This window comes from Eucyclogobius newberryi, unplaced genomic scaffold, assembly GCF_026437365.1.
Source record: "Eucyclogobius newberryi isolate DKJ021-1_F unplaced genomic scaffold, fEucNew1.0.hap1 SCAF_13, whole genome shotgun sequence".
In the NCBI taxonomy this organism is placed as follows: Eukaryota; Metazoa; Chordata; class Actinopteri; order Gobiiformes; family Gobiidae; genus Eucyclogobius; species Eucyclogobius newberryi.
Window position 1 is genome coordinate 2,556,722 of NW_027315757.1, and position 15,641 is coordinate 2,572,362.

Below are 15,641 nucleotides of genomic sequence, written 5' to 3' on the forward strand. Positions count from 1 at the left end.
AATGTCGTCTATTTGAGATTATGATTATTTTTATATATATATTTGATATATTATATATATATTATATATAATATATATATCTCCCCATCTCAACCCGTGTTGGTGAAGCACTGCTTCCCCCTCTTGAGGCGCCAGACGGTTTGCCAGAATTTCTTTGGGGTCGACCGATAGTCCTTCTCCATGGCCTCCCCGAACTCCTCAGGGCCCGGGTTTTTGCCTCTGCTTAGCCGGGTTCGGGGGCCGCTACGACAGGCACCGGAGACCTTGTGACCACAACTCCGAGAAGCCGCATCAACAATGGAGGCGGAGAACATGGTCCACTCGGACTCAATGTCCCCAGAAGAGCTGGGGATCATGGCCAATTTCCTAAATCGATTTGATTTCGATTCATAACGTCCTGAATCGATTAATCACCATTCGATTCGATTCAATTTGCTCTGCTCTTAAATAATGAAAATGGCTCAATTGTGTTACAAAATACAAATGTACTTTATTTTTTCTTTTCACCACAAACAGGTTTTAAGTGCAAACTTGTGAATTGGACAGTTTAGACTTCAGCTGCAATAAAACTGTCTCAAGTCTCAAAAGTGCAATTTTGAAATATAAAGTCGTTTTTAGAGCCGTTTGTGAGGCTCAGTTCAGTGAGACCTGCATCAGCTGCAGCATCTGCACTGCACCAGCCACTGTAGTGTTGTCCTCACCACTGCTGGCTCTTTGCTGGTCACACCCCGCTCCTGTATGGCCCCCCCGCTCCTGTATGGCCCCCCCGCTCCTGTATGGCCCCCCGCTCCTGTATGGCCCCCCGCTCCTGTATGGCCCCCCCGCTCCTGTATGGCCCCCCCGCTCCTGTATGGCCCCCCCGCTCCTGTATGGCCCCCCCCTCCTGTATGGCCCCCCACTCCTGTATGGCCCCCCACTCCTGTATGGCCCCCCACTCCTGTATGGCTCCCCCGCTCCTGTATGGCCCCCCACTCCTGTATGGCCCCCCACTCCTGTATGGCCCCCCACTCCTGTATGGCCCCCCACTCCTGTATGGCCCCCCGCTCCTGTATGGCCCCCCCGCTCCTGTATGGCCCCCCCGCTCCTGTATGGCCCCCCCGCTCCTGTATGGCCCCCCCGCTCCTGTATGGCCCCCCACTCCTGTATGGCCCCCCACTCCTGTATGGCCCCCCACTCCTGTATGGCCCCCCACTCCTGTATGGCTCCCCCGCTCCTGTATGGCCCCCCACTCCTGTATGGCCCCCCACTCCTGTATGGGCCCCCCGCTCCTGTATGGCCCCCCCGCTCCTGTATGGCCCCCCCGCTCCTGTATGGCCCCCCGCTCCTGTATGGCCCCCCGCTCCTGTATGGCTCCCCCGCTCCTGTATGGCCCCCCCGCTCCTGTATGGCCCCCCCGCTCCTGTATGGCCCCCCACTCCTGTATGGGCCCCCCCGCTCCTGTATGCCCCCCCCGCTCCTGTATGGCCCCCCCGCTCCTGTATGGCCCCCCCGCTCCTGTATGGCCCCCCGCTCCTGTATGGCCCCCCGCTCCTGTATGGCCCCCCGCTCCTGTATGGCTCCCCCGCTTCTGTATGGCCCCCCGCTCCTGTATGGCCCCCATCAACATATTAGCTATATTATTAGGCCGTGTCAAATGGCCGAGCAGTTTTAGGAACGCTAACCTTAACCCTAACCTTAACCTTAACCCGGCGCGGTCAAATAGCGCAGCAGTTTCAGGAGCCGCGGTGCGCGGCCGGCACAAAATAACATGGCAGTTTCGGCCGGGGCTCTGTAGACACTCCCACATTATTAGCGTGTGGCTGGTCAGGTCACTGTCAGGTACGACTGTGTTGACCGTGATGTCGAGGTGTTATGCCGACTCTCTCTGCAGATACTGCATTGTCGTTAGGATGGCGTATTTTCACACACACGGGAGAACGTTCTGTCAGATGTTGACGTCGCACCATAACGTAGTGTGGATCTAGCACACGAGCAAGCCGCTTGAAGCGTTCGTTTTGCACTACTGAGTACGGGCGTAAATCTTTGCAGACAAAAGTTGCGATGGCCTCTGTTATCTTTATGACCCGCGGAGAATCTGCTGGTCATGTTAGTGATTCCCTCAGTTTCATTTGATTTGCCCCGGACGGCTTGTTGTCGGAGGCTAACGTTAGCGTAGTGTGATACCTTATCAAGTGAGGTTTGTGGTATTTCTACAATAACTGACCTCCGCTTCGCAGATTTTGCAAACCACTTTGGTTTCATCCGGCTCTTTGTCCTTTGTTGTTTTAAATCCGAAATGGTTCCAGACGTCAGACTTGAGTTGGGACGGCTCGCTGAGCCCAGTTTGACCTGCGTCTTGCAGCTTGACAAGCGCACGTCAACGCGCCACTGCTGCGCCTGCACAAGACTACTGGGGTTAACTTCATGGGGAGAAATCAATCTCATGCCTTATGAATCGATATTGCAAAATTTTAATTACATTGATCCAAAATCGATTAAATCGATTTTTTTACCCAGCCCTAGTCCCCAACCTCCCCCAGGACATGGGAGAAGCTCTCCCGGAGGTGCGAGTTGAATACCCTACTGACAGAGGGCTCCACAAGACGTTCCCAACAGACCCTCACAATGCGCTTGGGTCTGCCAAGTCTGTCCGGCTTCCTCCTCCGCCAGCGGATCCAACTCACCACCAGGTGGTGATCGGTTGACAACTCCGCCCCTCTCTTCACCCGAGTGTCCAAGACACGCGGCCGGAGGTCTGATGACACGACAACAAAGTCGATCATTTACCTCCAGCCTAGGGTGTCCTGGTGCCATGTGCACTGATGGACACCCTTGTGCTTGAACATGGTGTTCGTTATGGACAATCCGTGGCTAGCACAGAAGTCCAATAACTGAACACCGCTCGGGTTCAGATCGGGGAAGCCGTTCTTCCCGATCACCCCTCTCCAGGTGTCACTGTCATTGCCCACGTGGGCGTTGAAGTCCCCCAGTAGAACAACGGAGTCCCCGGTCGGTGCACTGTCCAGTACCCCTCCCAAGGACTCCAAGAAGGCCGGGTACTCTGCACCGCTGTTCGGCCCGTAGGCCGCCACGACAGTGAGAGACCTGTCCCCCACCCGAAGACGAAGGGACGCGACCCTCTCGTTCACTGGGGTAAACTCCAACACGTGGCGGCTGAGCTGAGGGGTTTTAGTATTTTTAGTATCAGATTTGTTATACTTTTGATAACATAGTAGAAAAAGCTTCAGTTGTAGTCATCTGGACTCAGTTTGAAAAAATAGACGTTTCGACTCTCATCCAAGAGTCATTGTCAATAAAAGAATTTAGATCGAGAACTCTGATATTAATACTGTTCTGTGGTAAGACCCACCCATTGGTGGCAGTGAAGAAAGTTGTAAAGAACGGTACATAGGTGAGACAAAACAGCCTCTACACAAGAGGCTTTATCAGCACAGAAGAAATACAAGTTCAGGACCTCAGAGTGCCGTGCATCTCCATCTTGAAGCCTCTAATCACTCGTTTGAAGACGGTGAGGTGAAGGTTTTAAGCAGGAGAAAAGATGGTTTGAAAGAGGAGTCAAGGAAGCTATTTTTGTTAAAAAAGAAAGACCTTCTTTAAACAGAAATGGAGGGCTAAGGTTTAATCTTCCTGTTATTTATAATGGGTTACTGAACCCCTGGAAAGGTAGAGGACCAGGACATGTAGATGCTAATCAGGTACTCAGGGTGGTTGAGCCAGGGTCTCACAAAGACAAAGAGGATTCTAATAGCCCATTAAGATTCTGAATAGGCTCGGTAGATACAAGGGGGAGTTTCTATTGAAACAAACAACTCTTTCTACTTCAGGAAGGCTCCTCCCAATGGGCGGGTCTTACCACAGAACAGTATTAATATCAGAGTTCTCGATCTAAATTCTTTTATTGACAATGACTCTTGGATGAGAGTCGAAACGTCTATTTTTTCAAACTGAGTCCAGATGACTACAACTGAAGCTTTTTCTACTATGGAACACGCCTGGACCAATGAGGGATTACACCGATATACTTTTGATAACCCTTCACTGTACAGTACTTTATTGTACAGTTGAATATAGATTGAGAGTTTTTTGCTTTGTTTTCTAGGTACGGAGGTGCTCTCCAGAACCTGACCCTCAAGCTCCCCGTCACCATCAACAAGTTCTTTCAGCCAACTGAAATGACCTCGCAAGACTTCTTCCAGCGTTGGAAACAGCTCAACCAGTAAGTCAGAGCGATGGAAAGTGAGAGGGAACTATGTCAAACATGAGAGTAAAGCTCTGTGTGTTTCCTCATCAGGCCTCAGCAGGAAGCCCAGAAGATTTTCAAGGCCATCCATGGCATGGACACAGAGGTCATCAAGGCTAAGGTATGCTCTTGGCACTAGCTTGCATTCTCACAGGTTGAAAAAGCCCATCATTTGAAAGCACAAATCCTCCACATAACCCCCTTGACACACAAGGTGCTTATTTCTTTGAGTTGGCCAGATAATTAGAAAATAGCAAGGCGAAGGGCAACATGCATCTATCTATCCAGTCACTTGACTTATTGTCTCCATTTTGAAGTTGTAGGGTTAATACTCGAAGAAGACAGAAGTTCTGGGCTTTTATCCTTATCTATATCAGCAAGTCGCTGACACTAAAAGCAGTAAAAACTTGTGCTGACATTTTTGACATTGTCAGCCAACTATTTTTAGGCCTCAAATTTCCTGCCATGGACACAATAAAAGGATTCCTTTGGAATGTATTTTTGGTTGGAAAAAAAGCCATAACAAAGAAATGAATGATACAAACTGTACCAACGATCAAGAACTGGACCTATAGTAAGAGACATCAGACAAATGAGACAAATGACATTCAGACTTAATTTGGACCAAAAGGGACTTTTATTTTCATTTAAACGTGCTGTGATTTTGTTTGTATTTGTTTAGTTAGTGTTATTTAGAATCACACTAATTTTTGGTTGTTTGTTTGGTGTTTTATGTTTATTTGTTTATACAAATAAAATATAATATATATTTTTCAAAAAAATAATATTCCAATTGCCGCCACAGTAGGATTCCCTCAGAGTGGTTTACCCTCAGGTCCATGATATCAGAAGGTGACATAACGTGGTGGACATTCAATAGAGTTTAACCAGTACAAATCCGCCTACATAATACAGCATTTGACACAAGAGATCTTGTGGAATATATGAAATCACGTCCTACAAAATAAACTACTCACATATATACATTATATACATATATACATTATATACATATATACATTATATACATATATACATATATACATTATATACATATATACATATATACATATATACATTATATACATATATACATTATATACATTATATACATATACATTATATACATTATATACATTATATACATAATATACATTATATACATAATATACATTATATACATATATACATTATATACATTATATACATATATACATTATATACATATATACATTATATACATATATACATTATATACATTATATACATATATACATTATATACATTATATACATTGGCCCGAAAATTAGACCGAGCATTTCCGAGGACATGTGAACGCAACACGAACGCAGCGGCCAATCAGATGCCCGCTTTCATCGATATTACGTCACGGAGACTGCTCGGCCAATGAGAAGCGAGAAGACGTGCGAAGTGGGCGTGTCTGTCAAAAAGAAACTTTCCATCCATCCATCTTCTGCCGCTTTATCCGGGGCCGGGTCGCGGGGGCAGCAGTCTGAGCAGGGACTCCCAGACTTCCTTCTCCCCAGACACTTCCTCTAACTCCTCCGGGGGGATCCCGAGGCGTTCCCAGGCCAGCCGAGAGACATAGTCTCTCCAGCGTGTCCTAGGTCTACTCCTCCTCCGCAAGGAGGAGGAGTAGACATATATATATATATATATATATATATGTATATATATGTGTATATGTATATATATATATATATATATATGTATATATATGTGTATATGTATATATATATATATATATATGTATATATATGTGTATATGTATATATATATATATATATATGTATATATATATATATATATGTGTGTGTGTATATATATGTATATATATATGTATATATATGTGTATATGTATATATATATATATATATATGTATATGTATATATATGTGTATATGTATATATATATATATGTATATATATATATATATGTATATGTATATATATGTGTATATGATGTCATGTGTTGTGCAGTTGCTGGGGCTGGGGTCAGCTCTGCTGGACAACGTGGATCCAAACCCAGAGAACTACGTTTGTGCCGGAGTCATCCAGACCAAAGGTCAGCAGGTGGGCTGCCTGCTCAGACTGGAGCCCAACGGTCAGGCACAGGTAAGCTCCTCTGACCTCTGACCTCTGAGTGAGGCTGTTGGACAGGGCCAGTCATTCAATTCAAGAAAAGGGCAAAATTCACTAAAAAATAAGAATGTCTTGTATGAGAACATGACTGAAGAATGGACTTGAATCAAAATGAATGTATCTCTAAAGAGCTAAAGGCCCTTCAACAGTATGAGCTGCTGTTACAGGACCAGGAGGGGCCCCTCACTGGTCCAGGAGGGGCCCCTCGTGAAGAGCCCTCAGAGGTGGTCGTCCAGACTGACCAGTGTAGTGTCTTCAGACTATGAAAGTCTCATCATGTTTCCATCAGTGTTGAAAACGAGCTCATTAAAGGCTCATTACGATGAGACAGTGTCACATGTGTCCTTCAGAGGCTCTGATTGGCTCAACTCTGGATCATCAAACTTACACTTCTTAAAACTGTTGATGCTGGAAGTCCACCCACAGCTCCATGCTAGCTCCCCCTCTCTCTCTCACTCTCCTCCTCTCTCTCTCCTCCTCTCCCTCCCTCTCCCTCCCTCTCTCTCCTCCTCTCTCCCTCCCCCTCTCTCCCTCTCTCTCTCCTCTCTCTCTCCCCCTCTCCCTCCCTCTCCTCCTCTCACTCTCCTCCTCTCACTCCTCTCTCTCTCCCCCTCTCCCTCCCTCTCCCTCCCCCTCTCTCTCCTCCTCTCTCTCTCCTCCTCTCCCTCCCTCTCTCTCCCCCTCTCCCTCCCTCTCTCTCCCCCTCTCCCTCCCTCTCCCTCCCCCTCTCTCCCTCTCTCTCTCCTCCTCTCCCTCTCCTCCTCTCTCCCCCTCTCACTCCTCTCTCTCTCCCCCTCTCCCTCCCTCTCCCTCCCCCTCTCTCTCCTCCTCTCTCTCTCCCCCTCTCCCTCCCTCTCTCTCCCCCTCTCCCTCCCTCTCCCTCCCCCTCTCTCCCTCTCTCTCTCCTCCTCTCACTCTCCTCCTCTCACTCCTCTCACTCTCCTCCTCTCCCTCCCTCTCCTCCTCTCACTCTCCTCCTCTCACTCCTCTCTCTCTCCCCCTCTCTCTCCCCCTCTCTCTCCTCCTCTCACTCTCCTCCTCTCCCTCCCTCTCTCTCCTCCTCTCACTCTCCTCCTCTCACTCCTCTCTCTCTCCCCCTCTCCCTCCCTCTCTCTCCCCCTCTCTCTCCTCCTCTCACTCTCCTCCTCCCTCTCTCTCCCCCCTCTCTCTCCTCCTCTCACTCTCCTCCTCTCACTCCTCTCTCCCTCCCCCTCTCTCCCTCTCTCTCTCCCCCTCTCTCTCCCTCTCTCTCCCCCCTCTCTCTCCTCCTCTCACTCTCCTCCTCTCACTCCTCTCTCCCTCCCCCTCTCTCCCTCTCTCTCTCCCCCTCTCTCTCCCTCTCTCTCCCCCCTCTCTCTCCTCCTCTCACTCTCCTCCTCTCACTCCTCTCTCCCTCCCCCTCTCTCCCTCTCTCTCTCCCCCTCTCTCTCCCTCTCTCTCCCTCTCTCTCTCCTCCTCTCCCTCCCTCTCTCTCCTCCTCTCACTCTCCTCCTCTCCCTCCCTCTCTCTCCTCCTCTCACTCTCCTCCTCTCCCTCCCTCTCTCTCCTCCTCTCACTCTCCTCCTCTCACTCCTCTCTCTCTCCCCCTCTCTCCCCCTCTCTCTCCTCCTCTCACTCTCCTCCTCTCACTCCTCTCTCTCTCCCCCTCTCTCCCCCTCTCTCTCCTCCTCTCACTCTCCTCCTCTCACTCCTCTCTCTCTCCCCCTCTCTCCCCCTCTCTCTCCTCCTCTCACTCTCCTCCTCTCACTCCTCTCTCTCTTCCCCCCTCTCACTCCTCCTCCCTCCTCCTGATTGGCTGTGATACACTGCTCACCATATGATTATATCACAATATTACGACACGTCATGGATACATTGCTCATGATATTGTACATAGTGATATAATATATCACTATTTGAATGTAAAAGTGAAATAAATTCATTTGAAGATGAAACGAGTGATGATCATGTGACTCATTCCAGAGCAGCTCATGGTGGTTTGTGTTTCAGATGTACCGTCTGACCCTGCGCTGCAGCAAAGAGACGGTGTCCAAGCGTCTGTGTGATCTCCTGGCTCAGCAGTTCTAAGGGCCCCACGCGGCCCCCACGCGGCCCCCACGCGGCCCCCAGCCAGCACCCCTGCTCCCCTCAGAGTCTATAAGTAAAGAATGATGTACATGACATAAGGGAAAGGCGGCTCCTGCTCGCTGCAGCGGCCATGGAACTGTCATTGCTGTCCCACCTTTGGATTTCACTTCTTTCTCTATCAATATTGGACATTTTGTTTTTGTTGGTGTTTACTGGTGTGTGTCCGGAGTGTGCGTGTGTGGACCCCGCCCCACTGTGGACCCCGCCCCACTCCAATCTTCACTGCAAAACCTTTGTTGAAGCTCGATTTCAAAATATTGGTCTTATTGAAACATTTTGACTTGTTTAGATTCTTTTATGTGGGATAAAACATTGCACCATTTTTCCTGATATTTCTGATTGAACATTATTTTATTATTTCTAGGCAAAATGACTATGTAAAGGGTGATTTTAGTTAGATTTTTTCAAGTGCAATTGTGTTATTGGCAGATCACATTGTCTTGAATAAATGTACTGAAAACCAGCCAGTTAAATGTAATGAATAAAAACACATCTAGACAAGTCAAAACTACTACTACGACTAAACAAATGAAAATATTTACAATTGTACCTCTTTAAGACTCATTCTGTGCAGTGCTCCTCTGATCCCTGTGCGCTTTGCACAGCCACACATTCCTCCTGAAGTGAATCCACGCCCCGTCTCACATCCACCACATCCACGCCCCGTCTCACATCCACGCCCCGTCTCACATCCACGCCCCGTCTCACATCCACGCCCCGTCTCACATCCACGCCCCGTCTCACATCCACCACATCCACGCCCCGTCTCACATCCACCACATCCACGCCCCGTCTCACATCCACGCCCCGTCTCACATCCACCACATCCACGCCCCGTCTCACATCCACCACATCCACGCCCCGTCTCACATCCACGCCCCGTCTCACATCCACCACATCCACGCCCCGTCTCACATCCACGCCCCGTCTCACATCCACCACATCCACGCCCCGTCTCACATCCACGCCCCGTCTCACATCCACCACATCCACGCCCCGTCTCACATCCACGCCCCGTCTCACATCCACGCCCCGTCTCACATCCACCACATCCACGCCCCGTCTCACATCCACGCCCCGTCTCACATCCACGCCCCGTCTCACATCCACCACATCCACGCTCTGCCCTGTAACGACCTCCAAAGCAAGTCTTGATTCCCATTCCAGTAGTGTACATGTTACAGTACAGTACTGGTACATGTACATGTACATGTTCCAGTACTGTACACTACTGTACATGTACATGTACACTACTGTACATTTGTGCCAGTAAAGAGCGTTTGTCACATTCCGGCCACGGCAGGGTTTCAAAAATGAAGGAGCTCCATCTTTATGGTTCTGGGGCGTCTGACACGCCCACAAGCACTGTCTGACACGCCCACAAGCACTGTCTGACACGCCCACACTGCAGAGAATGAACAACTACACCTCTTAAAATGATGATGAATACACGTCTTGATTTGAGTTGGGTTGACTTGTGTTCATTGTGTTTTATTTGGACTTGGCTGACTTGTTGCCAAAAGGGGGAAAATGCAAAGGAAGAAATGTTTGACTTAATCACTTGTTTTTGGTTTTGTTTTGGGAGTAGATTTTTATTCCTCTTTAAAAATTAAGCTTGCTAAAGCCGTATTCCATAAAATGTCTAGATAAACTTAAATCAATGTGAAATTGATATTTTATTATTTTTATTTACCGAACGTGAATTCATTTCGAATCGTTTCGTCCTTGAAATCTGACACATGATGAAATGAAATGGACTAAACCGACCAGTTTGGCTCAAATCAAGAGAACTATTCTGGAGGACTAATTTAAATGGTGTATTTGATCATGTTTTGCGGTGCTTGTATTCTGCTATTTTTCCACAGGTTGTTCATTTCAGCGTGAGTTTTTGTATGTGCGTATGAATGTGATTTAAGATATGAAATCAACCCTTTCTGACCAACGTGTGATATTATATTGTGGGGCTGCAGCGTGATCATAGACATGTAAAAGCAGTAGTGTAAACATGTAGTCTCCCTGTGTCGTGTGAGTGCGTCTGTGAGTTTGTGTCGATGCAGTATCATAGCGACCGCAGCCTCCCGTATTGGTGTTCAGACCTGTCCAATACATGTGATAGAATAAAAATTTACTCTGTAATGAAAAAATGTGAAGTAAAACTCTGCCATATAGTCACACGTGTGTCTGTTCTTTTCTCAAGCTGCAAAAAGTAGACTTGTGTCAGAGTGAAGATGCTACAAAATATGAAGCGAGTAGAAATGCAAAGTAGGTCCAGGAAATGGCTCAATGAAAGTCCATATTAAGGTTGTCCTTTTTTCTAGTTGTGACTTTTGGTGGGAGGGCATCTGTGGTAAATATTCATCATAGTTTACTTCCGTTAAGTTGAAGTTTGTGAAGAAATTAGGAAAAATGTTTAAAAATACAGGTAGAGCTGGGTTTGAAAACAGAATCTCTGATGTGGTCAATATGACTCCGAATTGGCTCCAATATGGCGGCCCAAAAAGACAGTATGGCGGCGCTCGTGGTCTTTGTTCAGAACAACTGAACAAAGACCCAGACCTCATGAGTGGTGACGAGGTTGGTTTCAGGAGACATGCGGAGACACACGCGTTGACTCAGTATCGTGCTTAAGAGGAAAGAAACAAATCTGAAACTCAGAAACTGCAAGAATAACTGTTAAAATGCAAGTGAAAGAATTGGAAGACAAGGTAAATGAAAAGGATAACGGAAACAATGGAATGCTCCTCCTCCAGGATGGGGGAGGGGAGGTTTTGGAGCGTTCAGATCCAGAAGAGGCTTTGGTGGAGCACGAGGAGGTGTAAGTCGTGGTCAAGGATTTCGGAGACGGGGTGAAGGCAGTTTTCCGCTGTGGAGCTGCTGATCACTGAGAACGCAACTGTCCTCAACCTGCTCCTCCCAGATGTCGAGGAGATCCTCCCTCTGGGCACCCAACAGCACATTGTGTACCACAGGACAACTCTGCCCCGCCCCTATGGAAGGGCAACAGTGGTCAGTATTACACAGACTAAGATGAAACCTACTAGGGAGGCCCAGAGAGGCCGGAGCTTCGTCAGGCAGAACCTCTGCTCCGAGTGTAGGTGGAGGGACAAACAGTACCAATGCTGGTGGACACAGGAGCTACACACTCTTTCATCAAATTCCTTCTTCACCGCAACCAACTCTCGGGACACTCGCTCTCGTTGATTGGTTTCTCTGGGACTCAATCTCTGCCGTTGACTAAACCTCTGCAGACCGACATTGCGGGACAGAGACATTCACACTCTTTTGTGTCGTCTCCTCACACTCCCGTCAATCTCGGACGAGATCCACTGATGAAGGCTGGAGCTACTATTTTGTGTTCCGACAAAGGACTAACTGTTGCATTTCCAGATGGACAGTCAATTTGCTGCACCTCCTCACGCAGCTCTGGACAAGACCTAATGCAAGGACAAGACACACCCACTTCATGGCAACCCTGGTTTGACCCTCCACATCCCCTCATTTCAGGTCATGAAATGCTGTTTGTAAACTAACCACAGAACAATTGGAATGGTTCAAGATGTCTGACTCTAGCGTGCCACATGTGTCTCTAGCCCTGTCACCAGCTCATCAGGTGAAAATATCTAGGCCCAATGACCAAAAGATTAACCTCTGTGATTGATTGTTATATACCTCAAAATTGTATCAAACCTAAAGCCATTCAGGGCATCGATGAGACCTGGTCTGGGCAGTGGGAGGCTGGTGTGCTGGAACTATCTTACTATCTTACTTGAAGGTGGCAGTCTTTGTGCCACCTTCAATCCAGACTTAATAAATCTGCTGGAATTCCCTAAATGAACCAGGCTTCCACTGCCGCGTGAGCGTCTGAGAGGTCTCACAATTTTGGCCAAAATAACAGCTATTTCTGCAGCAGATGCTAAAAAAACGAACTAGATCCATAAGAGTTTTGGTCCCGATGGATAAGAGCTCTTCACAGGTGTAACTGCACGCAAACAAACAATTTGGTTACTGCATAAGGTGCTGATTCTCATCCCAGCTGCTTCACACTCGGCTGCAAACCGTCCCAGTGCAGCTGCAGGTCCAGGTTTGATGGAGCCATCAGGACAACATCGTCTGCAAACAGCAGAGATGAGATCCTGTGGTCCCCAAACCGGACACCCTCCGACCCCTGACCACACCCTCCGACCCCTGACCACACCCTCCGACCCCTGACCACACCCTCCGACCCCTGACACCGCCTAGAAATTCTGTCCATAAAAACTATGAACAGAACCAGTGACAAAGGGCAGCCCTGAGGAGTCCAACATGCACTGGGAACAGGTCTGACTTACTGCAGTGAACACAGTTCCTGCTCCGGTCATACAGGGACCGGACAGCCCTGAGCAAAGGGCCCCGGACCCCGTACTCCCAGAGCACCTCCTAAAGGACACTCTGGAACAGAACAAGCTGCGGCCCGCCTGGCCCGCCGATACCTGTCATCGGCCTCAAGAGTCCTACAAGCAAGAGTGGCCTGATAGGCCTCCTTCTTCAGCCTGACGACATCCCTTACTTCCGATGTCCACCACCGGGTTCGGGGGTTGCCGCCGCAACAGGCACCGCAGACCTTGCGACCACCGCTCCGAGCAGCTGCATCAACAATGGAGGCGGAGAACATAATAACTCCTTATTTGTAAATACCTATAAAAGTCCTGTTCCTCAAGCGAAAGGATTCTTTCAACTCATCAAAGCTTTTCAAATGATTCTCCTTTACAATCTGGTAAAGTCCAATCTTCAACACAAATTAGGGTTCACAATCAGGTCTATGACGTCTGCTAATTTTTGTTAAAATTTGTGATCGTTTGATTGGGTTTAGTATGCCGTTAATATTAAAAGGAAATGTTGAAATGTTGAAGCCATTTGATTGATCGTATTGATTTTGCCATTCATAATTACCGAAGGCTTTTAGACTCTCTGGTCGAACACAAAAAAATGAAGCCTAGAACAGGAATCATATGAAAAAAATAACCTAGAAAACAAAAAAGAGTTAATGTTCAAAATATGCAAGAACCCAGAACCTGATCATGCAAATGATCCAAAAGTGGAGGGAAGTCCATTCCTAATGAAGAGCCTCCAGAAGAACCCCGGCCACTCCTAGCACCATTCCTTATGTGGCAAGACGAGGGATTTAGTATTGTTTTGATGACATTAGAGCCAGATTAGATTAAATTAAAAAACAACAACGCCACTGGAGATTAATCCAGAAAAATAATTAAAATAAAGGACACTCGGGTAAGGTCAGTGCTGAATGAATAAGTTACATTTCTTTTAGGTTTGCAGGTTTAACTGGTTGGTCCACAGTCTTTTGTCATCTCCATTCACAAGTACAAGGTTCACTTGCAAATAGTTCCAAATATAAAAGAAAAGAAAGGAAACAGTGGTAAAAGGGGTCAGTGCCGTTGGATCTCCACAGCCTAAAGAGAAGTTCAAAATTTGGCTGACGTTAAGTTGGTTTGACCTCAAGAAGGAGACATACCCATGACGCATCCCATTAGGCCCCCCACAACGAGCCATTACGTTCCTGCCCGACCTGCCCGGTACCAGCTACAACAAGGACTCTAGCTGGGGACATGACAACCTTGCATCCGGCTACACGGAGGACTCTGGTACTGTCAGTCGGACCACACTGGAAATGAGGTGCAACGGAGGGTGGTGACATGGCGTGTGAAGCTCTGCGGCGTGTGAAGCTCTGCATTGCAACGGCACCATAAATGCTAATTTAAGGTACTAATAATACGTAGATTTGCAGGACCTTGTAAAATACCTTCACCTGGCCCTCACGAGACAGCCCCCGCAACCTGACGACAGCCGCAACAAACAGGAAGGCGGAAGTGGCAGACAAGGAACGCAAGAGATACGAGGGAGTTTATTTAGCAGAGATGTGCGCCATCTGCTGGCATGATGGGCACACTGCTACACTTGGACACACCGGCTTCCCAGCCCACCACAACCACCTCTCTTGGTTTTTCACAGGCAATGTGCTCTTTCTATTGTGATGGAAAAGACTTCAACTCCCGAGCCTTCAAGGAGCTCAGGGATAATCTTTTCCAAAAAACGTTCAGTATTTGCTCCTTCCTCTCCCTCCGATACCCCCACAAGCCTGAGGTTAGGTCCATGCGCTCTGGACTTATTTTTCATATTATTGTTCTCTGTGTGCAGAGTTATTACCTTGGCCTGCAGTGCCAGAGCTTCATCTATGCGTGCTCCATCCGCTCCTGCCTCTTTGATCTCCTTCAGAGACAATTTCTTCAATTTGGGCTGTACCAAGCGTTGATCTAATTTCCGCCCTCAGCGCCACCATGTCACACTGTATTTCATTTTTAATTTCATGCCCAGTCATTGTAAGGTTGTCTCCCCTCCACCTTCGGACTAGTGAGAGCCTGGAGACCCAAGCAGGCTGCTAGCTGCTGCGACAGGGTTAGCCCTATTTTCTCCGGTACCTTTGTTCCCCGAGACCTGGTTTAGGGTTATATGCTACTATATTTTATGCTGCAAAACTATACACTTATTGTCATGGAATGAGACGTACACCAATGCTATTCCTTAACACACAGAGAACACAATTCAACTTAGAATATGAAACGACACAGAAATATCAGACTTTTGTGTAGCTGCATGGGAGAAACCGCCGGGCCGGGTCACTCAGGCTGTTGTAAGCAGTTCGGTGACCCTCCTGGTCTCACAACGTTTTTTCTCATGCAGGTTGGTTTTATTAGATATTATGAAATAGGCGGGTCACATTTCTCATTGGTCAGCTTCACATCCCTAGGGTAAATATTCTCTGCTCCATCTTTACGATACCTTCACAAATGCAGTTTGTCACGTGCTGTTTTTCTCTTAGACTAAGGATGCAGATAATATATCACTGTTATGCAGATAAAATACATCACAGAAATATAATCATATATTCACATTTTATCACATTTCCCTCCTGTTTATCAAAGCATTAGTCTACTGTCTCATATGCCAAACATATTACTCTTTTCAGTTTGCAACATGTCTTTCATATTGTTGTTAAAATGACACTTTTACACTCAAATGTTTATGCACAGTTCTCAGCATTGAACACACTCCTTTT

The 15,641-nt window shown here is 47.5% G+C and overlaps 2 protein-coding genes across 4 annotated transcripts in view; both read left to right on the forward strand.

Moving 5' to 3' along the window:
* ap2a1 (adaptor related protein complex 2 subunit alpha 1) overlaps positions 1 to 10,702 on the forward strand; it is a 61,812-nt gene extending 51,110 nt beyond the window's left edge. For all 3 annotated transcript variants that reach the window (XM_072442338.1, XM_072442339.1, XM_072442340.1), the window contains 4 exons: positions 4,100 to 4,216; positions 4,292 to 4,361; positions 6,242 to 6,376; positions 8,393 to 10,702. In XM_072442338.1, the coding sequence (XP_072298439.1) occupies positions 4,100 to 4,216; positions 4,292 to 4,361; positions 6,242 to 6,376; positions 8,393 to 8,470 (400 nt within the window). In that variant the 3' untranslated portion in view covers positions 8,471 to 10,702. The remainder of the gene's footprint in view (positions 1 to 4,099; positions 4,217 to 4,291; positions 4,362 to 6,241; positions 6,377 to 8,392) is intronic.
* Positions 10,703 to 11,208: 506 nt separating this feature from the next.
* The window catches only part of LOC140357789 (uncharacterized), a 30,361-nt gene continuing 25,928 nt past the window's right edge, over positions 11,209 to 15,641 (forward strand). The window contains exons 1-4 of the mRNA XM_072442305.1: positions 11,209 to 11,235; positions 13,865 to 13,952; positions 14,059 to 14,169; positions 14,348 to 14,541. Coding sequence (XP_072298406.1) covers positions 11,209 to 11,235; positions 13,865 to 13,952; positions 14,059 to 14,169; positions 14,348 to 14,541 — 420 coding nt within the window. The remainder of the gene's footprint in view (positions 11,236 to 13,864; positions 13,953 to 14,058; positions 14,170 to 14,347; positions 14,542 to 15,641) is intronic.